We start from the raw sequence: 27169 nt of genomic DNA, 5'->3' as shown, positions 1-27169 counted from the left end.
GGGCGGGCCGCGGGCTCGGCTGGCAGGGGAGGGTGGGAGCGCGTTTTGGGAGGTGGGGTTTGGAAACCTCCTCTACAGGCTGCTGCTTGCGATGACCCCGGGGGTAGGGAGGAGGAGGAGGCAGGGGGGATCGGCTCAGTGAATGAATGGGCGGCGGCGGCTCCCCTGCTCAATGGCTGCCGGGCTGATACGCGCCAGCTCCGCAGCCGCTGCCTCCCTCGCCCTCCCGTGTTTTGTCTCAGGCTCTCTCTGTTCGGGGCTCCCCAGACATGTTCAACCAGCAGCAGTTCCAGCAGCAGCTGCTGCAGCTCCAGCACCTTCTCCAGCAGCAGCAGCACCACGCCCCGGCGCAGCAGGGAGGGCGGTAAGCGCCGCTACGCGAGGCCGGGGATCTCGGGCCTATCCCGGGGGACTGCGCTCCTCCGCCGGCGGCCCTCCGGCCCTCCTCGCCCCTGCAGAGCCGCAACGGGGCCGGTGGCGGGCCTGCCCTCCCCGGCCGCGGAAAGGCGAGGAAGGGCCGGCGGGCGGGGACGCAGGCCTCGACCGGGGCAGAGCCGGGGGGGGTGGAGGCCCCGCGGGACGGCTGGGGACGAGGGGGTGCCGGGGGCGGTGGGGAGGGGACGCGTGGGGCCATGCCCGAGGAAGGGCGAGGGCTGTGGGGCGGGGGCCTCCGTGGGGCGGTGCACCGCGCCGAGGGGAGGCCGGGCGGGGGGCTCCTGCCGCTTTCGCTTGCTGCGGAGGTGCCGCCCCCCCCCCCCAGCCGCCTCGCTCCCGCCGCGGAGTCCCCGGGGGCGCGCGGGGTGACCCCGGGCAGAGCGGAGCTATCGGGGAGGATGCTGCGGAGCCCAGTGCCCCCTCGCCGGGGCGGCCGCTGGGCAAAACGCCTCCCGCACGGACACGGACAGGGATCTCCCTGAGCTGCCCCAAGGCCGCGCAGGCTTGGCTTTATTCTCCAGTTCGCGCTGCTTGTTTGTTCTCTCTCTCTGGGTCTCCCGGCCTGGGCGAGGTTATTGAACTTCTGCAGTGGCAGCGGCGCTGAGGATGTGGCTGGGCACCGGGGGAAGGGGGGGACGGAGAAGATCGTGTTCTGGTTGTTAAACGACAAATGATAGTCTGCTAGAAGTAAAGAGGCAAATAACCGCGGCGTTCCTAAAGAATACAAGAGAGCAAATTGTCCGAGGAGCTGCTGGCCCTGGTGACTGAGGCTAACGCAAAATTCCCTTCCAGTTCGTTATCTTTCAAGCCTTGGGCTCTGCGAATTCAGAGCAATGGGATGGGAATTTAAAGTTAATTTCTGATTTAATAAATTATAATAATTACTTTATCCTTATAAGGCATATGTTCCCGAGGGAAATGTGGGAATCTTTCTGTTCCATTAGAAAGAGGGATCTCTAAATCTTTTTACCGTTATTGTATGTCTTATACTATAAACAAAGTTGCTTTTAAAATGCCGGTGTGGGGCTGACTGCTGGAGAGCAGGGATGCATCTTGCACCTTCATGATTTTTCTGGTATAAATATCTTGGCTCTGACACTGGAACAATCTAGAGCAGCAAACATAAAGACGAGCTGCTGTAAATTGCGTTCAGAGGGTTGTTTTTTTTTGTCGGGATGGATATTTTGGTCCATGTTTGTACCTCTTTACAGCCCTGACAGGTTTAGCTGTGTCAGCAGTCGTGCTTGGGGGTGGGCTTGACCTTGCAATCGCCTCAAGAAGCGCCTGCCAGTTTCTTCAGACTTTTTTCTCCTGTCTGCTCCACCCTCAGCACCGGGGAGCCCTTCCCTGCCGGCTTCCTCCTGCTGCAGGGCGACACAGTACAGAGAGGGCCCCTGCGGCTGGGGCCGTGGGGCAGCCTGTGCAGCGGTGCCCCCTGGCCCTGCGCGGGAGGTGTGGATCTGGGAAAAATGTGCTTGGAGCTGCTGAGAAAACTCCCAGGGTTTGGAACTTTTCTTGCTGTTGGGTTAAATGTAGCTGCTGATCTAGATCCTTCGCCTCTACTGACGAGTGCTGCATAATTCTGTAGAACTGCAGTCAGCTCCTGGGCTTTTTTTATGCTGCTTGACAGGCTTTATGTGGGTTTGGTGCTAAGGAGTTATCTCTGACCTCAAATTCCTTGATAGACAATCTGCCAGCTTTGGAAATTCCAGGAGAGTGGAAGAAGGAGGATACAGTGCTGGTGTGTGGTGTCCTTCCATGCATGTTTATCAGCCTTTGGGCCTTTCTTCACCCCTCTGCTTTGTGCTGCTTAGCTGCCTGGAATGGAAGGATGCAGTTTTTGTTGGGCTCTCATGAGTGATGCCTTCTTTTCCAGAGGTTTGCCACCACCGCAGCAGCAGCAGATGCTGAGCTTAAGGGCAACAAACCAACCTTCGCTGCTCAGTGCCAACCCCATGCTCCAGCGCGCCCTGCTGATGCAGCAGATGCAAGGTACGGTCGTTATGGGAGATGCTGGCTTGCTGGAGTTGTTTAATCATCCCTCAGGGACTGAGCCACAGGATAGCTATTTCTTGCTGAACCCTTGCAGTCCTTGCATTTGGCAGCTCCTTTGTCTTTTTTCTTTCTCTCTTCAAACGTGTCCATAGCTCACATCAGAGGTTCTTCAGTTGTCGAGAATCCCATGTGCTCAACTGTTCAGAGCCAGGGATATCAGTAGGAGGCATCAGGTTAGATGCTAAATGCAGCCTTCCATCTCAGACCGGGGGGAGTACTTTTCACCTGGATGTGTATATAAAATACTTAGATTGGTTTATTTGTTTGTCTGTCTTGGTTGGAAGGTTGAAGCCGTTTGTTTCCTTGTCTGTTTCATGTACACTAACCTTGTTTGCAATAGGTGCTTGTCCCTTTCCCAGCTCAGTGCCTGCAGTACAAACCAATGAAGTACCTCATGGTGGGAAGTGGTTGAGGTTTCAACTGTCCCGTGAGACTTCGGTTCCCTGGGCTGGCTGTCACTGGTGTGGGGAATGTCACTGTTCTTCCATCGCTGTGTTGTTTTCATGTGGCCAGATGTGGTGTTTTCCACAGGGGTGTCTAAAGCTGCTTCCTTACAGAGCTGCTGACACAAAGATGCTGGGAATTATTTTTGCTCATATCTTAACCTGACAACTTTTTTTCAACGTGCAAAAGCAGTACCTGGGATAGTTCTGAAGTGCTTAGTTTAATGTCTGCTGTTTTTATCTTCCCTGTGGACCATGCCCAGATGTGAAGACAATAGATTTATTCTGTATGTTGTTAGCTCTTCTTTTGTTCTCTCTTGCCCATTTAACCAGAGGGCTCTCTAGTGACTCCAGTGGCTCTCCACAGATCTCTCAGGTTGCAGGGGAACTGGCAGTGAAAAGGGACAAGCTGTACTCCTTTCAGATGTTTGATGTGAGCATAGCCTGACCTTTGCCCTAAAGCAAAATCTCTTACTGAGAAATTGTACTTAAATAGCACGGCAAGGGCCTGAGGCACACTAGATAGGAGAGCAAGATGAAGTCAGCTGATGAGCACTGCACGTGCACTGAGTCTTCGTTTCACCTCTGCACGCTCGGCTGAGTTGTGACTTTCCTTTCAACAGCCCACGCCAGCCAGCCGCGGGGACAGGCCGGCTGGCTGCAGTGTCCGGCGTGCTGCTGCGTAGGGACCTGAACTTTCTTTGGTCACTCAGTTTTGGGTTACATGTAAGGATATCTGGTGCTGTAGTATTTCTGTACCTGGGAAACATCAGCATCAATAATTCATTGAATTTGTGTGGCTTCAGCCGTGGGAATAGGAAAAGATAAACACTTAAAGCTGAAATGGATGTGTGGTTCCTCAGAGGTACTGAGCTGAGAGCAAAGGATGATTCCTTGCCTTACAGATCTCTTAAATACAGCAGTGTCTTTTTACAGTAAGAGGTTATTTATGGTAAGTAATAAGGGATTAGATTATTTTTGAAGACAAACATAAAGGAGGACTTCCTGTTGCGTTGCAGGCTTTAAACAATGCGTCTTGGTTATTTAGACTTCAGCTGCCTGCCTCCAGACTTGCTGCCCTGCTTTCACTGCTGCTAAAAAGCCAGCTTAAGGGAGAGGTTAAAGACTTGCAGTAGAAATCCAGGTTCCCAGAACGGTGGACAGCTTCTGGGGCTGTAGCTGAAGCATCTGAGCACTTCCATTCCCTGACCTCTCGGGGGGGATAGCAAGGACTGCACTGGTCAGAGGTGGATGAGACTTGGTTAACAGCCTGTGGGTGCTGCTCTGAACATAGAGCATTAGAACCAGAAGTGGCAGACTCTGGGGTGTCAAAATTTAGTTGGACATGTTGAGCTTGCATGGCAACCAGGTGGCAGCGAGGCCTGGAAGCTTTCATTTGTGAAGTCCGCTGTCAGAGCCTCCGTGCTGTGGGGTGAGCTGCCAGCTGCGCAGACGTGGGGTGAATGTTTGCAACCTCCTTGCAAACGCAAGCACTGGGGTGCTCAGATCAAATGATTGCTCTAATGATCTTAGCCTGCAGTGACAATTGAAATCAAACATAGGAATAGTTGCTCTTACACCAAATTGTTCTGTGGGGCCCGAGGAGGGCAGAGTGCAGAGCCCCCATGCAGTGCCCAGTGCAGTGCTGCTGCTGCAGGCGGCAGCTTTCCTGCTTGCCTTGCAGTCTGCAGGGTGCTGATGAGCTGTGTTTGTATTCCAGGGAACCTGCGTGGATTTAACATGACTGCACCAGCACTGCAGCAGTTCTTCCCTCAGGCTACAAGACATTCCCTCCTGGGGCCACCACCTGTGGGGGTCTCCTTGAAGCCCACTCGGCTGGGCTTCCCCAGCCTCCCCTTCCAGCGGCAGACCCGGACCTTCCGCAAGGTGGGCTCCAGGCTTCCACTGCTGCAGAGCTTGTGCTGCTTTGCACCACTGTGTCTTGCCTGTGCTGTGGGTGGAGTGGAATGGGGCAGGGAGAGAGCCTTACAAGAACTGTTTTGCACCATGCTGCTGACATAGAAATACAGGAATAAGCCCATCCCTAGGGTTCCTGTGGTCCATATTTACACTCACAATGCAAATGTTCCTTGTCGCTTCTTGCCCCAGGGAGAATTCCTCACAGGAGAGCTGCTTAAACCTAAGATAGTGTGGTGGGTTTAGGTCTGACAAAGTTAATGCTGGGGGGGAAACTTTAACCCACCACAGACAGAAAAGGAGCTTTTGGAATTGCCAGCTTCAAAGCGATTAAAAGAAATCCTGGCCGAGTGCTTTCCCCAAAGCTCTGCCTCTTGGCCTTCCAAAGCAGCCTCTTGCTCCCAAATGCTTTTTGTTTGAAGACCATATTTGTTCTTGTATCCTGTAAATGGTTCTTGGATTACTTGACCATACTTCCCTCCTCTTGTATTATTTTGGAGTATTCTTTTTACCTGCCCGTGCACCTCTTGCCTGAGTCCTTCTAAAGCAGCCTTACTCTCTGCAAGCAGATGGAGAAGTGTCCTGGGCTGCCTGGGGAGTTCAAGTGTCTTGCTCTCTTGAGCCATGTAGCCTTGCCTGAAGCAAGGCAGTCCTGTAAGCCATCTATCTCCCCCCACTACCACGTGCTGGAATTCCTCTTCCTGCCCTGCAGTAACAGTCTGGTGCTTTGGCAGTGTGCTGGGTTTGAGGGAGGACCAAGAGCTGGCAATGACTCTCTGCTTGTTGCAGGACTTCCAGAGGGCTCCTGACAGGAAGCGAGAACTTGATCCAGGTTCTTCATCTCAGACACAAGGTGATGAGAAAATGGAATTCCCAGAGGGAGTGCAAGCAGGGTCAGAGCAGAGCAACTCGCCGTTCACAGGTACGGGGGAGCCTGTAGTGGACAAATGTTACTAGACATTAGAACCTTCTCTTGCCTGTTCCTACAGGAGGATGGAGATGGCATTGGTCTCAGTTACACTTCTCTCTGATTCTAAACGCTTGGGCTGCCTGTGAGAGTACTCTGCTTCATGGATCCCTTTTGCCTGGGTATTTCTGGGCTTTATAAGCTAGCTCCATCTCCCTTGGAAACGTCTCAGAAGTCATTTTGACTTTGAGCCCCATTTTAAGATGGAGAGGGAAAAAGAAAACTGGTTTGAAATGAAAGCTTCCCCATTGCCTCTTTACCTATGCTGAACTCAACCTCTGATGGAGTCATGCATGAAGCAGAACCAGCTGCAGTCACTGTGCTGAGGAAAAGATGAGTTGCAAGAGACCTTGGCCTCCAGCTGCCAGAACACAAGTAGCCAGCACCCAGTCTGGTCTAGTGCTGGACACAAGGCAGAAGTGGGGATATTTCTGACTGAAAATGTGGCCCTGTGAGGCTGTGAGCAGTGGTGAAAACTGCCTGTTTCCATGCTTGCTGCCAGCTGGTCAGACCAGCCTGGCTCATCTCAGTGTGCTACAGACTGGGCTCCTGTCATCTAAGTACAGGACTGAAACCTGCTTGTTAGAAATCCACGCCTGTGTCCCTCTGGCTGATCCCTCACACCAGGGGCACCTGTACAGTGAAACTCACACCTCTTGGGTCATTCTCCACCCTTGTCACTACAGTTCTCAATTTCAGAATAAGCAGCTGTAGTAGTATTTGCTCCACCAGGGCTTTATTGACGTTGGGTTAGAGAACCTGCTGAAGGTGGCATGGTCCTGCTTTGCTAAGGAGATCTCCTTTTGTGTTCCTGCAGAGCAAAGAATTCCAACTGAATCTGTGCTGAACACTGAGCCTGCAGCAAAAAGACTGAAGAGGTATTTATTAAATGGGCACTGAATTGTGTTTTCTAATGATTAGGGCTGTACTGGCCTGATGTCTAGCATGAAGAAGATATTTCAGATGCTTGTGGACAGTCAGAAAAATCTCATGATGCTTGCTGAGATCCAGGTGTTGCAGAGTCTCTGCTATGGGTATGAAAAATAAGAGATGCAGCTCATGTGAACGTGCCACAAAGTACAATTTGCTCATCTGTGTTCCTGCCAGGATTCTTGTAAGCAGCAGAGGGGTTCTTTCTTTTCTAGTCTGATCCATTTCTCTGATTTCCTTCCCCTAAATACCAGAGGGAAAGGAGCAGCCAGACCTGCAGAGAGGAAAAGCCTTGGCAGATGTTAGGTTACAGTGGGTGTAGGAGGGATGGTTTGGTTTAGGGAATGGGAGGGGAAGCAGTGCTCCCTGGTAGCCAAGCCTATGTCCAGGAGCACTGAGTTTTGTCCCCTTCTGCAGAGGCTGCTCTGCCAGCACCCCTGTGTGCTGGGTAAAAATAGCCCAAGGCAGTCCTGGTGCCAGCTGGCCATGGCAGGCCCCTCTGGACTCTCCCTGCCTGCTGGGGCTGCAGGAGGGCACAGCCAAGGCTGCGTTGCCATCTAGTGGGAAGGCATCTCCTGGAGCTCCGGGTGCCATCTGCACCCTGCTGGACCCAGAGCTGTCACTAGGAGCTGCTGCAGGGGTGAAGAAGAGGGAGTGAAGAGAGATGTCTGCAGGCACTGACTGAAGAGTTCTCAGCATATGGTAACAACTATGAGTCAGGGCTCCTGGGTCCTCCTATCTTCCCTGTGAGCAATTCACTGTGTGGTTCCACACAGATTTCTTCACCTTTCTGTTTCCCATCTGTGGATTGGAGCTTAATGGCTGGCTTTAGGGAGACTGTTCCAGGCTTACTTTGATGTTCAGATGTTACCTTGATCATGTAAAACATTAAAGTGATAAATAGCATGTTAGCAGGGACCACAGTGAAGGATGCACTCCGGTTAGCAAGAAAGTGAATAAATTCAATTACAGCTGAGTCAAATGCATCCTAGTGTATGCTTTGTTACTCTGTTTGCCAAAGCTCATTTAATTTTATTTACATTAATATTTAGTAGGGTATTAATCAAAGTCTTATTACATACAGTGAAGAAAGAGTCAAGTCTAAGGAGTGACAGATCTCACTGCAGCAAGCCTGCTGTTAGGAGAATCCTTTGCTAAGGATTAGCTAGGGACTGCCAGCTCTGATGCATACATGCTGGCTGGGATTGAGTTGGATCATTCCTTAGCTTTTTCTTTAAAGTGTTTCTGTTTGCTTCCAAGGGGCAGGTGATGGATTTCTGAGAGCAGCTTATTGTTGTCATATTGCCCTTGCCAAATGAGAAGGGCATCTTCCCCACCCATGTCACAGACCTCTGTTCATGCTTTGTTGTTCCATTTCCCTGTGGCCAGCAGTACCAGCCCCAGCCTCCTTCTTCATTTCAGGTTCTTCCCACTTCTGCCTTTTCTCCCATGTACCATCTGTATGCCTGGAACAACATCCTCATTGCAGTGCAGAAAGCACTCACCACCTTCAAATCTTCCTTGAACACCCACTTCTAGCATGGCCTGACAAGTATCTGTGTGAAAGCATTTCCTCCTTAGATCATTGCTCATGGTGGCTTTTGCTCCCCTAGCCTGCTGCTTAGATGTGCAGTCTAGGCTGCAAACCCTTGCCTGGCAGTACAGTCACCATCTGTGTGTGGGGTAGTGTTGAGCCTGCTGGCAGTGCCTGACATGAATTTAATGCCAGGCACTCCTGTTTCCTTCGTGCCTGCACTGCCCAGGCCCTGCTGCATATTTATAGCCACGTAACCCAGTTCCATTCTCACTTACCAGGCTGTAACTCATGCAGTGCCTGGGGCACTGTATGCAGGACCTGCACAGGCTGCATCCATGCTGGGAAGGCATTCAGGCCTGATGGAGAAAGATGCTGTAAAGTGCACTTTGTGCTCTCAGAAGTCAACCCTTTATTCTCAGCGGTCCCTTGGGATCTTTTGTCTCCTTAATAGATCAAATAAACCAAAGCAAAGTCCTTTTGATTTGCCTCTCGTACAGTTCCATTTCCTCCCCATGCTGAGCTGTAGGGACCCTGGAATGAAGCAGGATGGATACAAACAGAGCAGGCAGTTATGAAATCCCTGTGAGACACCACTGAGAACCCCTTCAGGTCCAGCAGGTCTCTGCTCCCTCGTGCACACAGCAGCCTGGAGTGTGCTGTCTGGGAGCTGCAGGTTCCCTGCAGGTTCCCAGTCGAGGCAGAGTGAGCTCCCAAAGCTCTCGTGAAGAGTATTTCCTGTAGGAGCTGGCCTCCTTGCAGCTGATTCACAGGAGAGGGCAGTGATGCAAAAAATCAGTTGTCCAGATGATTTGGTTCCTGCTTCTGTGTCTGTTCTAGAATGGCCACTCTACATAAAGTTTACCTGTTTCTGCCAGAACCTTGCCTGAAATACCACTTCAGTAGCTTATTGATTTGGAGGTTTAGCAAAGAGTGTGGTAGCTTATACCCCAGCCTGTACCTTGCTGTGTCATCTGAATCTCTCTGTCTGTGACATGGCAAATAATGTTATCTTCTTCTTGTCCTTGAAGTGTAACCAAGGAGTCTTCAGTAGAGGATGCCACAGATAGCAGAGAAGCAGGAGAATCAAGCACCCAGGTCCAAGCTGATGGTGAGTTGCTGAGCACTGTGATTTGCACTTTTAGGGCACTTCATGCTAGAGCTACAGCTGTGGATCAACATCTGTAGATCCTGGGTGTCTTGTCAGAGGTGTCCTTCCTCCAGACATGCAGGATGGGGGCAGGAGAAGAATCTGGGAATGTCACCCATAGTCTATAAAACTGTTGTCTACCAAATGCAAACGAAGGGAAGTTTCCCTGTAACAAGCATTGCTTTGGAGAAAGGTTTGGGAGCTGGGCCTTTGACCAGCAGCACTGTGAGGAAAGCTCCCCTCTTGCTCTGCTGTTCCTGTTGTTGCTGCCTGGAGTTAAGGAGACTGAAGGGACTCTCTTCCTTGGTACAGGCAACACAAAGGAGTACATAGCTGAAGATCCCTCCAAAGAGAGGAAATTCTCTGAGGAACCAAAGGCTCCTGAGGTGAGTAGATGCCACTCCATGCAGGGCTGGTGTAGAACACACAACCTCCCCCTGCAGCCCAGAGTTGCCACTGGGAACCAGGCTGGCACCCATGGCTGGAGCTCTGTCTCCTGCCCCACACTGTTGTCCCTGGCAGTGAGGCATAACTTGGCTGCAATTAGCACACAGCCTGCCCTGCTGTGCTGCTTTTGTACCTCTGCTGGCCTGCACCTCACCTGCTGCTGGCTCTTTGTGGGTGCTGGGATCTGTTGAGATGTCAGTATTCATCTGGGAAAACTGAAAGTTGAAGTGAAAGAGCCACTGGAAAAAATCTATTGAGGGCTGTAGCTCAACACATCTCTTGTGTTGCTGAAGAGCAAGTGTGAAAACAATAATCAGGTGACAGTAGTAAAGATGCAGCTGGTGTGGCACCAGACAGGGTGGGGTCTGTGCTTTTGAAAGGCAGCTTGCAAAAACGAGCCAGGAACTGGCAATCCCAGAGTCTTTTGCCTGGAACACCTTGCCCACATGCTAGGTGTTAAACCAGGATCTTGTGCTGTGTAAATCTCTAAGGAAAGATTTAAGCTATGGTGTGAATCAGGCTTGGTAGTCTTCCATAATTGGAAACATTAATTGATGTGGTCAGTGGTACCATCCTGCCCTTGTCTGAGTTCCTTACTCCATCAGGGTGGTGCCTTTTGTTCTGCAAGGGAGAAACCTGAGCTGATCCTGACCTTTACCAGTGCAGCGTTGGTTGCTGCAGTCTGCAGAGGCTGTAGAAACAACCACCTGTAGTGCTGGGCCCGGTGCTAGGGCCCAGGGAGTGCAGATTTAGCAGTGCTGGGAGCTGGATCAGCTTGTGCTGGCTTCAAGCTTCACTGCATTTTCTGAAGGGTAGAGACCTGAGGTTGCCTACAAAAAGCAGCTGTCCTCTTGAGTGTCTTCTCTTGAGAGACTGGATGTAATCTTGACTCCTCCTTTGGCAGGTGTTGGGCTCTGGAGGTTCACTGAAAGTGACTATCCAGCAGAGCAGTGAAAGCAGAGCCATCAGTACAACAGCTCTGAAACCAGGGCACTGGACCTGCGAGGTGGGCACAGCTGAGCCCAGCCCGGAGTCAGTCCTTAAATTCTACTGCTACATTTGCAAGACCAACTGCTGCAGCCAGCAGGTAAAACTCCACAGGTCTGAGGGGTGGTCAGGAGCAGACAGGTAGATGGGTGCCTGCCATGGGGAGATGCAGCAGGAGCTTTGTCAGCCAGAGCTCACCCTTCAGGAGCAAGGAGCTTGCAAACTGCCAAGGAGTGTGCAGATGAACGTCTCCTGGAGAGCCAGCAGGCAGCCTGCCTGAAGGGTGTGGGTGGATCTGCAGGCAGCCAGGCTCAAGGTTTCTACCATTGCATTGTTGAACAGCAGTCAAGAGAATGGAAAGCTCATGCTTGTTATTTGCTTTATTTTGAATATATTTAAATGTGTTTTTCTCTCAACCCCTCACTCAGAATTTCCAATCCCATATGGCTGGAATTCAGCACCAGCAGCGACTTGGGGAGATCCAGCACATGAGCAACGTCTGTTTTGTTTCACTGCTGCCCATGGTGAAGGAGCAGAAGGTGCTAGCAGAAAAGGATGGGTAAGTGTTGATCTGTGCTACAAAAGTCAATCTGAATGTGGTTCTGGAACTGCTCATTCTTGCAAGGGTTCTGGAATTGCTCACTGCACCAGGGTGTCCCTGTGTTCTAGGTAAGATGCAAAACCCCTCTGGTTTTAGGGACCTGAATTTCCTTCAGACAACTTTCTTCTTTCTGAGGGACACAGGCACTGACTTTGACCAGCTAGTCAGAGACTTGTTCTAACTGGTGCCTTTCTGTCAGCATAAGCTAAAGCAATCTGCCTGGGAAGGGCAGAAGATAAGTCTGAGCCTGTAATGGTAGGAATGCTGGGCAAAAGAAGGCCCAGAACACTGCAGTGTTCCATGGGGGGTGTGAAAAGTGTAACTAACAGATCTGTCTGTGTCACTTCAGGGAGAGCCAGCAGCGATGGTGTAACACTTGTCAGATACACTTCACAGGGGATCTCATCAAGCACCGCAGGACCCAGGAACACAAGGTAACAGCCACAGCCTGGATTCCATCTTTGCAGCGGCCTTGGGGATTGAGTGGAAGTACCTAGCATCTCCTGCTCGCCACACAACGAGGGAAAAGTGATTGGAATGGAGAGATACATACAAAGTTATGCCAGTGACACCCTCAGGGCACTGCCACGCTACCTCCTGCCTCTGAATGCTCCCATTGTTGGAGCTTCCAGGTGTGCTGTGTCAGGATGGCCCGAAGCACCTCTAGTCCTTAGCTTTCAGCTTTTCTCAATAAAAATGGCTTCATGCTCACCAGATCAGTTGAAAGGAGGGAGCTGGTGGGCAAGTGTAGCTTTTCAAGCTGCAATTTCAGCAGGCCATCATAGTTACTGGCTCCTCTGGGAGAGGTGCCAGAAGGCCCCTGACATGCCAGGTGCATTTTGTTCTGCCTGTTTCATACCTTTTGTGCAGAGAAGAGCTAGGGTGCCCTTTCTGTTGAGAAAAAAGCTTGCTTTAGGTGTAGGGCTGTGGCTTTGTTTTGCTCAAGATTTATCTGCCTTCCTCTCAAGTGGTGCCTCTTGTGACTCACTGAACTGTCCCTCTGCCTGCAGCTGGCCAAGCGCTCGCTGCGTCCCTTCTGCACCGTCTGCAGCCGCCACTTCAAGACCCCTCGCAAGTTTGTGGAGCACATGAAGTCCCCTGAGCACAAACAGAAAGCCAAAGAGGTAACATTGCCTGAGTGGAGGCAGATGCCCTGTAGAGCAGATAAGCCTTCTGCTTTTCTGACTGTTCAGGGATGAAAGGAAGCTGTGCAGTTCTTGCAGCCACCTTCTAAGTTTCATCTCTTGCTGGACTTGAGTTGTTAGAGCTTATAGAAATGGAGTGAGCAAGGGACGAGGAGGGAGCTTTATGTCTTTCTTGCAGTCCCTTCTACTCATCAAATGGAATCTGATCAGTCTGGAGTCTTCCTTGGCTAAATTGAGAGTGCAAAGTTGATCCAATCCTTTCTGTGCCTGACAGGTGAGGCTGGGAGAGAAGGAGTTGGGCAGCCCAGAAGACTCTGAGGAATTGATCACTGTGGATGCTGTTGGGTGTTTTGAAGATGATGATGATGAAGAGGAGGAGGAGGAGGGGGGAGCTGGTGAGGAGGAAGACCTTGATGTAGTGCTGATAGAGAATGAGGATTCTGCTGCCAAGCAGGTATGCAATGCAGAAGGAGCAGGAACAACCTATCTGAGAATCTGCTGTGGGATCCTGTGACTTGGGTGGTTTTGCCTGGTTGAGCTCAGGGTTTGAAGAGTCCAGTCAGCCTTGCACCCCGCAGCAGGAGGGGGAGGGCTCAGGACAATCCAAAAGAGAATCAGACACCGTGTGTGAGATCCAGGAGGGTGTTTCTGCTTCTCTTGGTGTCTTCAAACATTGCATCATTGAGAAGCACAAGCAGTTTTCCAAGGGAAGGAATCTCTGACCCTGATTATCTCTTTGAATGGCCCAGCAGTATCTTGTCTCATAGGAGACTCAGGAGGAGGTTTATCTTGGTAAATACTTTCCCAGCAGAGCAGTTCCCAAGAAGAAGGCACATGGCTAAGCTGCTTCAGGCTTGCAGTGCCAGGGGTGTCCTGTAACAAAGTGGTCTGCTGGCACTGGGGTTTGTATCTGTGCCTAACCAGATGCTGTGCAACTCTTTCTGGTGTCAATCCTCTGGTTTGCTCCCAAGCTTACCAGAAGAATGCAGAAGCCCAGAGAGGGAACTGGCATAGATACAGTAGTCACTGGTGTTCTTTTGGTTTCCAGACTGGGATGAAGGAAGCATCTGTGGAGGATTCTGAAGGAGGCGAGAAGTATTGTCCAGACACAGCCTATGGTAAGCAAGCAAAGCTGAGCACAAAGGCCACAGAGCCTCTGGTTGCTTGCTGTATCTGTAGGAGAGGATGGTCTCTGCTTACTGCTGGGCCATGGTGCTCCAGCACTTGCACTCAACTGGTGCAGGTCACCACTTCTTGGGAAAGAGCCAAATGTTGCTTTACTGCTGTGTGCTAAAACACAAGGATGGTCAGCTGCCTTTGGCTTTGAAGAAGACAGGATGAGAGCCAGGTGCCTCACTAAGGTAGGGAGCGGAGCAAGTAGGGAAGGAGTCCTGAAGAAAGCAGGCGGTAAATGAGGGATGCTCTGGAAAGATGGAGCCTGGAAGCATACTGATTAGGATGCTTTCCACAGAAATGCAGCTTGTGTAGAGGTACTGAGCAGTACTGACAGCATCCCAGCCTCTGCCAGAGCCCAGACTGTGCATGTTTGCTCTGCTTCAGAACCCCCACCCTCACAGTTACTCAGACCTGCTGCTGGGCACTGCTCCTGCAGAGGGCTGCCACTGGTCCCCACCCTGCAACCACTCTGACTTCAGCCACTTGTGTTGAGGAGGGCAGCTCTGCAGAGCCCCTTCTGTGCCCAAGGAGAGCTCTTTACAGCATTCTTCCCTATCCCTGTAACCTTCCCCTATCCTGTGGCAGATGGAATAATGATTCATGCTGTGAATGTTCTCTGCGTGTTCCTCTCGCACGCCTGCTGTCTTCTGCTTGGTTTGATCCCCTGACATTAGCTCACACGTTCTCTGTAGTTTTCCATTGTATTCCTTCTTCCTTTCTTTTCCCTAAATGCTCTGTGTAGTTTCTTTGCTCTGGCAGCCAGATTTCTCTCTGAATATCCACCCCACAGCCATCCTATGGTAAGATGAGATATTCAGCAAGTCATCTTGCAATCCCTGATGAACAGAAGCAAAGATTTCTTCCTTTCCTCCTTCCCCCCCTCCCCCTTTAACCTGCTTTCACGATTCGAGTTCCATTCAATGTGATCTGTGATTTCCCTTCCCCTCCCGTTTCGCAGGCCTGGACTTTCTGGTCCCCGTCGCAGGTTACCTCTGCAGGCTGTGTCACAAATTCTACCATAGCGACTCCGCTGCCCGGCTCGCACACTGCAAGTCCCTGATGCATTTTGAGAACTTTCAGGTCAGACCCTTTGGCGATTGCATGGCCTGGCATTTGTTCTCCCCGTGCGTGTCCCTCCAGTGCCCCTCCACCTTAGCTGTCTTGTCCTTGGTTCATTTCCATCTCCCTCGGTGTCTGTTGTGTCATAGCTTTCTCCTGGTGTGCTCCGTGTTTGTCTCCATCACCCTGTAGCCAGTCCAGTCCTGCTTCCCAGCTACTGCTGCTGTCGCCTTATTGCCCATTCCTGGCTGGAGCTCTTCCTCAGGGTGTCTGCTCTGTTTGCTGCACCTGTGGAGTCTGTTGTTCAGTCTAGGCCCCTTTGTTAGAGAGACTGCAGGTGAGTCAGGATGGGAAAGAACAAGAGACAGAGGCTGTTCCTCGTAAAGGCAGCTGATGCCCACACATCCTTCCGTCTGGTCCTGCAGGAACAACTTCTTTAGCCAAAGTGCTGGGGGAGGTTCAGCCATGAAATCAGATCTGGAAATGTAGCATTAAAGAGACTGTGGGATGGAAGCTGCGAGGTGGTGAGAATCCATGTGGTCCCCAGGGTCAGTCTGCAACAGGAAGTCAGTCAGTCTGTCTGTCTGTCTGCTACCCTTTCCTCAAAGCTCCTTAGCACAAAGCTCTGCCAGCTGATCCTGTTCCTTTGCTTTTCTGGCTCCACCTGAGGAAGCCATTTGCCCTTTGCTGCTTTCATTATCGAGAAGCTTTTCCTACTGGACTGGCCTGGAGTCTGCCTCCATCGTTCTGTCCTTGTTGACTTGCCAGGGGGTGAGGGGCCTGGATTGGTACCTTGTGGTGGACACGCAGGGTTTGCACTGTCTCCTTCCTCTCCTGTGACCACTGCTTGGGTCCTGGCTGCACAGGAGCAGTGTTCCCTGACCCCAGCAAGGAGGGAGGCTCACACATTGTGCTCTGTCTGCACCCACAACCTGTTCCAACAAAACCCACTCTTGCTTCCCTACCAGCTTTTGGTAATGTTTAGGAAACCCCACAGCCAAACACACAACCCCTGAAGCTTTGTGCTTCCTTGAGTGTTCAAACAGTTCAACTGCTTCCAGCCAAGCATCACTGCCTCCAGTCAGAGGTGGGGTGCTCAGAAGGCAGTGCTTAGAGCAGTGGGTTTGGAATGGCAAGCAGCTGTTGATGGCTGCTCATCCTCTTCCACTGCAGCGAGTCACTGCAGGAAGGCAGGAATCAGCCTTGCAGTTTTCCTAGCTTATTTTAGATCTGCTTATTGAAACTGAAGCAGCAGTGTGTGTGCCTGCCTTGGAGCTGAAACCAGAAGCTCTTCAAATGGATGCCAGTGACCTGGAGGGATGATTCACGACAAGAGTCCAACCTTAAATATCTGCAGGCAGATGACTCTTACTCTGGGCTTCCTTGGGGTTGTCACAGTCTGAGTTCAATCATTGCCAGTTTCTGGGGTACTCCTGATTGATCAGAGTAGCTCAGCAGGGGGTTTCAAAGCAGAGAACTGTCTGCAGCTGATCAGTTCACAGCACTGCTTTGAAAGCAAATTGGTGTGCTTGGACCTGGTCTGGCTTGGGTACCATACCATGAATGGACTGGTCTAGCTCTAGTGCTGTATCCCACTATTTGAGGACAAAGAAGCAAGCCTGTGGTGACAGAGGGGACTGCAGTGTGAAGCTGCCCATCTGATGTGCTGTAATCCACACTGCAGACAGCAGCAGTGCTGCCTGAGGCAGTGGTGCAAAGCCAGCAGCTCAAAATAGCTTCCTTCAGTTGTCAGACCTAAGGCTAGTGGGAACCCTTCAGCAGCAGGCTGAAAGTGAGCTGTCTGTCGACAGGAGGGATCTGGTTTGTTCCTTTAGCTCATGTTGTCTGGGATGCCTGCACAGCTGTACAGAGCTGCTGCTTCCCCGCGATCCACCCCTGAATGGCTGCAGCCCTTTTAATCTCTTGACAGACCTCTGCTGGCCCGTGACAGCAAGTCAGAGGAGGCTCTTCACTGACGCTCTGCTTACCTGTGTTGCATAGGGAGCCTCAGTGCTTAGAGCAATCAGATATCCCTGATCCCTTGTGTGGCTGTCAGCAGTGGCAGTGGCTGCAAAGATTCTATCAGCCAAGTGACAGAAGCTCAAGCTCTCAGCTGAAGTCTTGTTTTGGCTGCTGAAGGTGAACTCTCCAGGCTGCTGCGGCCAGGGGCAGTGCACAGCCTCGTGTGCCCTGGGTACATGTCCAGAGTCCGCTCCTGGCAGGAGCTGAAGCCAGAGCTGTCACTTGCACTGTTACATCTACAAAGTCCTACCAGTTGCCAGATGGTGATTTTTGCCTGGGGAGCCACAGGTCTGCCACGCACTCGTGAGCACCGATGCCAGAGGGACTCCAGATGTTAACGTCACTTTTCCTCGCAGGAGCTGACCCTTCTCTGCTGAAGCCTCAGCAGCCAGGCCAGGAGCTGCCGAGACAAGCGGTGCCCCTGCAGATTCTAGCAACCACTCACCACTGTTTTTGTACAGGTGCTCCTGGACCAGCTGCTGCTTGCTGCAGTGCCAGTGGCTGAGCTGGGCTGTCTCTCACGTTGCTGTGCTTGCCTCTGCAGAGACACAAGGCAGCGAGGCATCGTGCTGCGGCTGCCTACCCCGAGACTCCTTTGCGTTCCCAGGGCTGCAGCTCCCAGCTGCTGGATGATCCAACCCAGCCTGTGCCCACAGCAGATAGCAGCAAGATGAATGATGAGCGTGGGATAGACAAGGAGGGTACAGAGCTGTCAGCCCTGCAGGAGCAAGCTTTGAGGTCTCTGGAGGGTAAGGGTGAGCTGGCCACCACTGCAGCCAAGGGCAGGAACCCAGCCAGCCTGACGGACGCCTGTGGAATCCTGGTAGCAGAAAATCTACAGGAGAGCAAATCCACTGCCAGCAGCGCAGACTGCCTGCTCCCCGCAGCGAGCCGCGGCGCAGGGCCGTGGCTGGGACACGCTGGGTGCGAGGAGGGGGCTGCTGCAGCCAGGCAAAGGGAAGGCACTGAGCAGGAGCAGGAGCCGGGGAGCTCAGGGCAGCAGGAGGCAGCAGGTGCAGGCCGGGAGGCCGCGGCAGGGCCTCCCTCCCCGGGCAGCCTGGCCGCTGCCGCCTGCAGACGCTCAGCTCGGCGCAAACCCAGATAGAGTGGCCTTAAAGGGAGAGAGAGCCCTTCACACAGGAAATCTGCTGGAAATGTTTATTTTCTGAGTCTTTTCATAGAGCAAAAATCCTTCAACTTTACTGCTGTTTTTATTTTAAGAATAAAATAAGCCTGGCTTTAGCGTGTCTGACTCGGGGCGGCCTTGCCTGTTACTTGTACAGTGGGGATGCAGCACTTCTGGAATGCCTGAGGCTTGGAATGTCGAAACTGAGAGCTGGTGATGTGATCTCCACAGGGCACAAAAGTCACAGAGTAGACTGACACAGGCTTACTTTTCACCAGGAATTCTCTCTAGCTCCTCTCATCTCCTTTTCAGGCAGAGGAAAACCTTCTCTCCTGGGGAGCCCCAGTGTGTGCCTAGTTCTGCTCAGAGCAGGTCCCTCACAAAGATGCACAGCTGGACAAGTGCTGTCCTGTGCCAGCAGAGAGCCATGCACCTTGCTCCTGGGTCAGTAATGCCACATGGTTTAATCCAGGCTCTTCTCAGAGGATTCTCAGCAACACATTCTATTTGAAACTAATTTTAATAAATTGGATTTCTTACTACTTCCTTAACTTTCAACAAAACTCCTTTTAACTCCACAGAAGCAGAGCAGCAAGGCTTGCTTCACAGTGCTGGCACCAGGACACCCTGACAGGTTCACAGTTGCAGACCTGTCCAGTTCCAGTTCTGCCTTCTCTCAGAGCAGGGAGCACTGTGCTTGCAGGCAGGCTCCTGGCTCTGTGCTGGGCCCTGACCTGGCTGCCCACATCCTTAATGGCAGCTTCTAGTTCCAGTGGTCAGACATACGGTAACTTAACTGCTGGGGAGGGGACACAGCCAGTGATCTGGGACCACCTGCCAAGGTTTTGTCCGTCACAGGTGCTGTGAACAAAAGGAAGCTGTAGTTGCAAGGCAGGAGCTGCCCTAGAGCCTGCCTCTCCCAGTCTCTCACAAGTTACACTTTGGAGCAAGCCTGGAGTCAGGATAGCTCCTGCCCACTGTGCTTTGTGAGCAAGGAGGCTACAGCCTAACACTTCCTGCTTGCTTTTAACAAAAGGGCAGAGATCAGTTTTCCTCTTTGTGAAGAGGCCTGCCTGCCAACAACCTGCATGGCATCAGCTTTCCTACAACCAGCAAGTTGCTGCCCAGCTCATGCTGGGAAGCAAACAGAACCCGCTCTCCTGCATCCACCTGTGAGCTTCTGCGCCTAGCACACAGCTAAAGAAAGGAACATGGAGGTGAAGAGCAGGACACAACCAGAGGAAGGAACAAGTAACAGGCAGAAGGTGCCTCTTCTATTCAAATTTTACATTAAATTGGTGACCGGTCTGTCCCCTCAGCAACGCTGCTTGTGGGCTTGCAGCCAGCACTCTAGGTGGGAGGCTGCGCTCCCTGCGCATCAGCTTCCCTCTCCTGCTGCTCACTCTGCCGCTGGAACTCCAGGCGGGTCTGGCGGTTTGACTCCAGCAGTTCTTTCAAGCAGGCATGGAGGTAGTCATTCTTCTCCTCCAGGTGATCCAGGCAGGAGTTGATCTGGTCCAACATCGAGTTTATCGATGCATATTCTAAAAGGAAGAGAAGAGACTTAACAATGTAAGGATACTGTCACTGCAGTCACTGAGAGCAGTGAGAACTTCTCCACAACAAGCCCACAGCCTTCTACCTGCCCCCGGGTGGGTGAAGTAAAATGCAACTGAATCCTGCATGTGGTGCCAGCAAAGAGGCCAACAGCTGGAGAACTGGTAACAAGACCAAAGGTAAGTTGCCTGGCACTCCACGCCCATTGCCAGTGTATCTGACAGCTTTTGGTCTCGGACACAGCAGCCAGCGTGCCGCAGTCTGCACTGCAGCAGCACAGAGACCCCAAGGCCAAGGCAGCCCAGAAAGCTTTCCTGACGGTGCAGGCTTTCTGGCAGCGTGCCAAAGCCTTGACATCCCGCGAGTGATCCCGGCCAGGTTCAGGGGCGTCTGGCACTTGGCTGCAACCTCTTTAAAAGGGTGCGGGGGGGTGGTGCAGTTCCTCCAGCCTGGAGGGAGCTGCAGGTCCGCGTTACAGCTCTGCCGTGGTCTCACTTCGTCCATCGGCTTTTCCTGACAGGACAGCGTCTGCAATGTACCTAGGTGCTGCAGAGGAATGTTCCCAGCTCACTGCACTCAATTCCTGTGCACCGCCTCTCCCAGGCCTTCCCGCCTCCCCTCTCCTGCGACTTCAAGGGCTGACCGCCCTCTCCTTCCTCGCTCAGCCGCGCCCCGGTGGCCGGCAAAGCACCGAGAGATGTTCCGCAAGCGGAACTAAGAACCGACGGCGGGGCAGGGGTCTGCAGGAGTTCGGGGCCCATCGTGGGGCGCGGATCGCCCCGGTCCCGCCGCCTCCACGCACCTTCCTCCCCGAAGCCGTCCCCGTCCCCGTCGCTGTCGCTGTCGCGGCCGCCGTCCCCTGGCGCCTGCGGCTCGCCGTTGGGCCCCGCCATCCCCACGCGCGCGCCAGCACGGCCTGAACGGGCACGGGTGCGGGCGCGCGCAGGGCTGCCAGCCAATGGGAGAGCTCGGCGCCGCGCGCTTCACGCAGGTAGGCCGCGCAGGGTAAATCTTGTGGTTAGCGCGCAGGGAGCGGCGCGGGCGGGAGCGCAGCTTTGGGTGTTTTACCCAAGCACCTTTCCAAGCTGTATCCTTGCCCCGTGGTGTGCTCAGCCCTTCCAGGCCTCTCCGTGACAAGGGCTGTCTACGCCACAGAGCATACCGTCCCTTCATGCCTTTAGGCACCAAGCGCAGCTCTCAGGCCAACATCGGTGCCCAGCGCCTTTCACAGCACAGCATGTGGGTTCTGCAGGACCAGGCACCTCAGCCCTTGAGGAGCCCCGGGCACCCACGGGTGCTGAGGCTGCAGCAGGAAAGCTTTGCTGCCAAAAGGCAGCCGCATCACCAGCCCGCTTGGGCAGCCGAGCGGCTCCAACCGCCCTTAGGTCACCTTGAGACTGCTTCTCCGAAGGAATGAGCACGATTGCCTTTGCCCTTCCTTGTCTTTGGCCCAGTCCCGCTCGTACTGCCTGCTTTTTTCATGCCCGGGAGAGAGGTCACAGGGATGCAAAGAACTTGAAATGAGAGCATTAATTAAAGCAGAGCTCCTGAGATAAAGCTGGTTTGCAGACTCCGTTATTAAATGGCTATTTGGGGCGGAGAGAGCTTTACGTCCTCGTTTCACCCCGCAGCCATTCCTCCCGCTTCAGCGGTGCCATCCCGCTGCAGGCTGCAGCTGGCCCCAAGCAGGGCACGGTGCAGGCATGGGAACCAGGCTGCGGTGAAAAACGGCAAGGAGCCTGGCTGTGAGGGTTTGCGCTTACACCGCGGCGCCATGCCGGTCGGAGGCAGCGGCCCCGGGCTGGACAGGCTCTCGGCGAGGGGGTTCCCTCATTCCCACTGTTTTGTGCGTTATCGGCGAACTGGGATGTTAGAACTGCTGCCAGAGAGCGCGGCCCCGCAGCCAGGCAGCCTGGCAGTGCCCGGCAGCGCCCGCCGCCAGCGGGGCTCACGCCGCCCAGAGCTCTCCCGCCTCAGCGCGGCGCAGTGCCGCCGTTCCAGGGGCGGAGGACAAGCGCAGGGGCGGGACGGTGCCTGCCAGCCCCCCCGGCGCGGGGCTCCCCTGCGCCGTGCCTGGAAGATGGCTGCCGGCAGGGCCTGGCGGGCGGCTGCGCTGCTACCGGCCTGGCGGCTGCGAGCCCCATGCTCGGGCTCCGGCCCCACGGCGGCAGCGGGCGGTGGGAGCCGGCTGCTGCTGGGCGCTGCCTTCGCGCTGGGCGGCGGCGCCGGCCTCTACCTGGCGGCGCGGCAGCGCCTGCGAGAGCACTCGGCCGCTGAGGTAACGCGGGGCCGGCTCCCGGGTGCCCCGGGGCTGCCCTCTCCTGCCCTCTCCTTCCCTCCGGGCCGCCCCTCGCTGCGGCTGCTGCCGATTTCCTGCCCGCTGCCCTTCCCGAGGCCCGGGCCCGGCCGCGGCAACGAGCCCCGGGAGACGGAGCTGCGGGGAGAACGCGGAGCGGCTTCGGCTGGTCCTGCGCGCCCAGAGGCTGCTTCTGCTCCGGTTTCCGCGAGGAAGCCTCTGAGGCGCGGGCAGCGCTCCCGGGGGGCTGCAGGGAACGCCTGTCAGAACCAGCGCCTGCCGGGAGCAGCGCTGCGGTGCTGCTTCTGCCCAGCACCCGCGGGGCTGCGTAACCCCGCAGACGGCACAGGCGAGGCAGGGCGCGGTGGCCGCGCCCGGTTTGTGCCGCAGCAGCGGCTGGCAGCGCCTGGCTGTGGCCCGGCCTTTCCTCCCGGGAGTGTGACCCGCTGCACACTCCCTGATCTCCTTACTCTCTGTTCTCGACTGATGTTATTAGTTGGGAAATGCATTTAGGAGGCTGTTTAGATGGAAAGTTGGTTAGAATATGGTTGTGCTTTCTGTAGTTTTAGATTTTTTTCCTGGCTCTGATTAGGAGCTTCCAGGAGATTAAATAGATGTTTAGAAAACCTGGTGTTTGGTCCCAGTGGAGAGTGAATATTTGTGATGCCATCTGAAGAAAGCATCCGTTTGCCAGGATGTTTTGCTGGTCAGATGCTGAAACTGAGGATTGATGACAATGACTTTGTGATAAAAATAAAGGGTGGGGGGAAGGTATCACTGCAGTAGAAAATAGAAAGCTTCTGGTTTCTTCTTTCTCCAGCTGCCTGCAGGGAGCCTGCAGCTCACTCTCTACCAGTATAAAACGTGTCCATTCTGCAGCAAAGTCCGAGCTTTTCTTGACTACCATGGCCTGCCCTATGAGATTGTGGAGGTGAATCCCATCATGAGGAAGGAGATCAAATTCTCTTCCTACAGGAAGGTGCCGATCCTGCTAGCCAATGCTGGAAGCCCTCTGGTAAGTCTTGCTGTGCACAGAGCTCTCTTGCCCCACAATCAGTGACTTGGAGGCTTTGTCTCTGCCATGTCTCTGTGGTTTGTCACACATAATCTTTAGATCATCTTTTATTCTCTCCAGAGCCTAAGATTTGTTTCCTGTGCCTTGGCCCTACTTGGTCTTTCTTGCAAGGCCTGTTGTTTGTGTAGTGAGTTTAACGCCGGCATCGTGGGACAGCCCTTGTGCAGGAACCATCATTTGTACCAGTGGTTAGCAGGAGCTGCTTGTGTCCTTGTGGGAAAAGAATGAGGTCTCATCAAAACTGAAGATTCAGCCTGGCTTTGTTTTTTTTAAGTTACTTTCCTCCTCAGCTGCTGGGAGCCCTTGTCCTAAACTCACTAGTACTGCATGTGCAGGTGACCCCCAGGTCCTCTTGTCAGGATGAAAGATGTATTTAAGGGGTGCTCTGAAAGGATCACGAGAGACATCTGACCGTAGGGCTGCCTAGATGTGCAGGGACTCCTCTGGAAATGCACGGGGGAAAGGGACTGCAGCACTAACCTGGAGCTGCAGTGAGCAGGGGAAAAGATTCTTTAATTTCCTTCTCAATTTCACCAACTGCTTTAAAAAGTTTGTTTTCATTCTGTTTTTCAGCAATTGAATGACTCTTCGGTGATCATCAGTGCAATAAAGACGTATCTCATTTCCAAGTAAGACAACAGGGCGATGGGAGAGGAGCTGAGTGTAAATGGCCCTAGAGAGCTAGAGATCGGCAAGACCGAATCAGTCATGAGAGTCTTGCTGACCTTGGTCTCTGAAGCTCTGGGTGCTTGGCCCAGCAGCCCTGCCCCTGGCTGTGGTGGTTTGGAAGGTGCCTGTGTGTGTTGTGATGCATGTCTAGTTAAAGCTTTTACCTGCCACAACTGCTCTTTTTCACCTGTGAGATTCTCTTGCACAAAACCTACTTGAACATGGACTAGTGTCACACTGGAATTGGGATACCTGTAGCTAGCTGTAACACCTAGGCTGAAATGAAATTGCTGTGTCTGAGACCTGTGCTACAAAGCCCTTGAGAAGGGTGGGTTTATGCCTGCAAAAATGTGTGTTCTGGCATGGACAAAGTAGTGCACTGATAGTGCCTATTTGCAAGTAGTTGCTCCAGTCTCTCTTCAAAACTGATTTCAGATAGACTCTAGAACCTTGTGCACTTGCTTTTCAAATAGTACATTTTAAAGTGTGTTTCTTTCAGCCTGTCCCTTACTCTTGCTCAGTTTTGTACCAGCCAGAGCAGTGCTAACTGTGTTTCTGTCCACAGGAGAAATAGCTTAGAAGAGATTGTGTCCTTTTATCCCCCCATGAAAACTGTGACTGAACAAGGCAAGGAGGTGTTTGAGTATGGGAATAAGTACTGGCTGATGCTGGATGAGAAGGAGACAAAGCGAGTCTATCCCGTCAAAGAAGTGAGAGTGTAAGTGCTCTTAGGCTGCTGGGCTCTCCAGGCAGGGTCACAGCCTACTCTCTGTGTGCTTGGGGTGGTGTAGGTAGAAAATCTCACTGGTGCTGACAAATCCTGTCACTGCCCTGGATGTTTAAAGCCTCAGCAGCTGCTGTGGTTTTCTGTGGTTCTTACATAACTTGGAACAATGCTGCCAGCAGCCTGGTCACCACCATCATGGTCATGCTAGCCTGCAGTTGTCTCCAGTTTCCTTTTTGGCCTTTCCTTCACATCACAAGGGAATGCTCTGGAGTGCTGGTTTCCCTTTCTGCTTATCTTTCTTGTGAGGAGAAGCTAGTGCTCTAGGTCTTCATTTTATTTGGAGATTGGAGGAGCCTTGCCAAAGGCAGCAATGCTGAGAGCATTGTAGAGAGGTCACTGGAGCACAAGGCTGGGCAGGAGTGTTTGACATAATTCATCCCCTGGCCAATGCTGCTGTGATTCTCCTGCCTCCTGTAGCCCTGCAGTCTGTACCTCAGTCACTGAAAATTCTCTTTTGAATGCTTGCAGTGAGGAAATGAAGTGGAGGAAGTGGGCAGACGATTGGCTTGTTCACCTCATCTCCCCCAACGTGTACCGCACCCCCAGAGAGGCGCTGGCCTCTTTCGATTACATCGTCCGGGAGGGCAAGTTTGGCACCATGGAAGGCTTGTTTGCCAAGTATGTGGGGGCTGTTGCCATGTTCTTCGTTAGCAAGAGGCTGAAGAAAAGGTTGGTACTGCCAAGCACTGAGTTCTCAAGAGAAGTAGCTCCTCAGTGTCCTTAGCTGTAAACCACAAGTGTCAAAAGGCAGAACCTCAGTCTTCCAAACCAAACTGTTTAATGCCGTGTAACAGCTATACTTTAACTGGAGGTACTGAACCCCTCTGCTTGGCCACTCTTTAATCACTGTCCCCTTAAGCTGCCCCCTTCACTCTCAAATACCTTCCAAATTGCTAGACAAAGTCAAGCCCATAAGATGAGAGATGATTAAAGGAAGGAACAAGCTGGTGCCTTCAAACTGGTTCTTCTCTTTGTCCAGACATCAGCTTCGCGACGACGTCCGGGAGGACCTGTATGAGGCAGTTAACGAGTGGGTGAAAGCTGTTGGCAAGCATCGGCTCTTCATGGGTGGCAGCCAGCCCAACCTGGCAGACTTGGTAAGGGCTTAACTGCTGCATTGATCCTTAGGTGTGTTGCTAATGACCCACTTGCTCACCTCTGTGAAATGGTAGATGCAGACAGGCAGGGAAGGTCAGGTACATGCCATCCCTTGTGCACCCTTGTGCAGCAATGCAGCTGACCCATGAAGGGGGTTTAGAAACATTTGTGTTACACAGGCTGTGTTGTTTTCCTCCAGAGAAATGTGTCCTAAGGTGAAACCTGCAGTTCCCATCTGTGGGTGGATGCTACTGATCATGAGGAAGCATGGCAAAAGCAGGGTACAAGCCAGGACACAAGTCTGGCTGCTGAGTGCTGCTGAGAAAAGCCTGCACCATTGCTGCTCCCTTCATGGCTGCTGGGGCTGCCTCAGCATGCAGCAGTGCAGGGGGGAGCAGGATACATCCCCTGCATCAGCAGCTCTTCCTGGGATACAAGAGAAGCATTTCTCCCCAGGGCTTGATGTAGAGATGGGGTTAACTTTTGGCCCATAACTGCATGTAGATCCTTATCTTTCCTTACTGTTCCCTTACGGAAAAACATCCATATTGGTAAGGACGTGTCTGCCGTCCAGTGTGCCTTGCTAGTCAGAGCAGGTGTCAGAACAGGGCAAGAGCCTTACTGGCAAGGCTCTTGAGACACAGTGATACCCTGAGCCCTCCCCCACCACTGACTCTCTTATCTTTATCCTCTGGCACAGGCAGTGTACGGGGTGCTGCGGGTAATGGAGGGGCTGGAAGCTTTTGATGACATGATGGCTCACACCAAGGTCCAGCCCTGGTACCAGCGCATGGAAGAAGTCATTCGAAAGGCTGCGGTCTGATGCCAGCTGCAGCTGCCTTCCTGAAGTACTTGCATGGTAAAATACTTCAGCAGGAATGGCATTTGTGTAAAGAGTGGAATGGACTGGTCACAGCTGATAGACTGACATGCAGGCACAGGCTGTCCTGTTTGGTGAGCAGAAAGGATCCGGCTGGGTCTGTGTTTGAACGTGGTGTTTAGAAGGACAGGGACAGGTAAAAGGAAGGGATCTTGAATGCTGCTGGAAAGGAGAAGCTCTGAACTGAAGAATGCAGCAAATAGGCTTCTTTTAGGTGAGAGCCATTCTCAGGGCAGGTTGCTGTAAAAGCATGATGCTGGTGGCTAGGAAAGGTCCCAGCCACATCTGATGTGGGGCTGAGCAGTGTTTGCTTCTGGCTGTCTTCCACTACTCCTCCAGGCCATCCCAAGTGTGTTCCTGACTGAGACACTGAACACTATTTTTTAAATGACATTTTTTCCTGCAGTAGAGTCCTGTAAGCCCAGGGCTGAGGGAACTGGAGGAATCCACTGTAATGGGAAGGCATCCTTCCTGTGACAAACGCTGCTGCACTCAGCAGACTGCTTTTGCTCTTCCATGTAAATGGTTCTGTCGGTACCCGGTTCTGTATGGCCTGCAAGGATAAAGGCTTGCTTCTTCCTGTACCTTTGGGTTCTGTGGGTTCTTACCTTACCTGTCACACCTGGGAAGTACACCCTACACAAATCACTCCTGCAGAGCAGGCATGGAAAAGGTTTGTCTTGCACAAAATCTCTCTGGAAATCAGTTGGGCTTGGTTTGAAGAAAGGATTAGGAGCACTCTGTGTCTCCAGGGGCCTCCAGATGTCTGTCCTACAAGAAGTTACACAAGATTCGGTGGTGTAGCTCTTGGGT

The 27169-nt window shown here is 52.9% G+C and overlaps 3 protein-coding genes across 6 annotated transcripts; 2 read left to right on the top strand and 1 right to left on the bottom strand.

Moving 5' to 3' along the window:
- Positions 1-74: 74 nt before the first annotated feature.
- On the top strand, positions 75-18120 carry CIZ1 (CDKN1A interacting zinc finger protein 1). 3 transcript variants are annotated; one of them, XM_068156087.1, is made up of 15 exons: positions 77-364; positions 2312-2427; positions 4654-4820; positions 5640-5772; positions 6635-6695; positions 9313-9392; positions 9744-9817; positions 10783-10965; positions 11294-11424; positions 11816-11900; positions 12477-12590; positions 12886-13065; positions 13660-13729; positions 14746-14867; positions 17413-18120. In XM_068156087.1, exons 1-15 carry the CDS (start codon positions 270-272, stop codon positions 17971-17973), a joined length of 2172 nt encoding a protein of 723 aa, XP_068012188.1. In that variant the 5' UTR covers positions 77-269; the 3' UTR covers positions 17974-18120. The 3 variants fall into 3 exon arrangements, with proteins under 3 accessions (XP_068012191.1, XP_068012188.1, XP_068012189.1); XM_068156088.1 differs by lacking the exon at positions 77-364 and adding an exon at positions 1890-1936; XM_068156090.1 differs by lacking the exon at positions 14746-14867 and having other exon boundaries at positions 75-364; positions 17413-17584.
- A 1115-nt stretch (positions 18121-19235) lies between these two features.
- On the bottom strand, positions 19236-20499 carry BBLN (bublin coiled coil protein). The gene is made up of 2 exons (XM_068156093.1): positions 20354-20499; positions 19236-19538 (listed from the first exon to the last, which is right to left on the bottom strand). Exons 1-2 carry the CDS (start codon positions 20442-20444, stop codon positions 19345-19347), a joined length of 285 nt encoding a protein of 94 aa, XP_068012194.1. The 5' UTR covers positions 20445-20499; the 3' UTR covers positions 19236-19344.
- Positions 20482-26940, top strand: PTGES2 (prostaglandin E synthase 2). 2 transcript variants are annotated; one of them, XM_068156092.1, is made up of 7 exons: positions 20482-20542; positions 22668-22862; positions 23496-23551; positions 24157-24309; positions 24847-25047; positions 25358-25475; positions 26177-26940. In XM_068156092.1, exons 1-7 carry the CDS (start codon positions 20510-20512, stop codon positions 26297-26299), a joined length of 879 nt encoding a protein of 292 aa, XP_068012193.1. In that variant the 5' UTR covers positions 20482-20509; the 3' UTR covers positions 26300-26940. The 2 variants fall into 2 exon arrangements, with proteins under 2 accessions (XP_068012193.1, XP_068012192.1); XM_068156091.1 differs by lacking the exon at positions 20482-20542 and adding an exon at positions 21596-21829.
- Positions 26941-27169: the final 229 nt, after the last annotated feature.

The sequence above is a fragment of the Melanerpes formicivorus genome, unplaced genomic scaffold (genome assembly GCF_026170545.1).
Source record: "Melanerpes formicivorus ecotype bairdi unplaced genomic scaffold, bMelFor1.0.p_v2 SCAF_33, whole genome shotgun sequence".
NCBI lineage: Eukaryota > Metazoa > Chordata > Aves > Piciformes > Picidae > Melanerpes > Melanerpes formicivorus.
The sequence above is the reverse complement of the archived record's forward strand: the minus strand, read 5'-3'. Positions and strand labels throughout refer to the sequence as shown.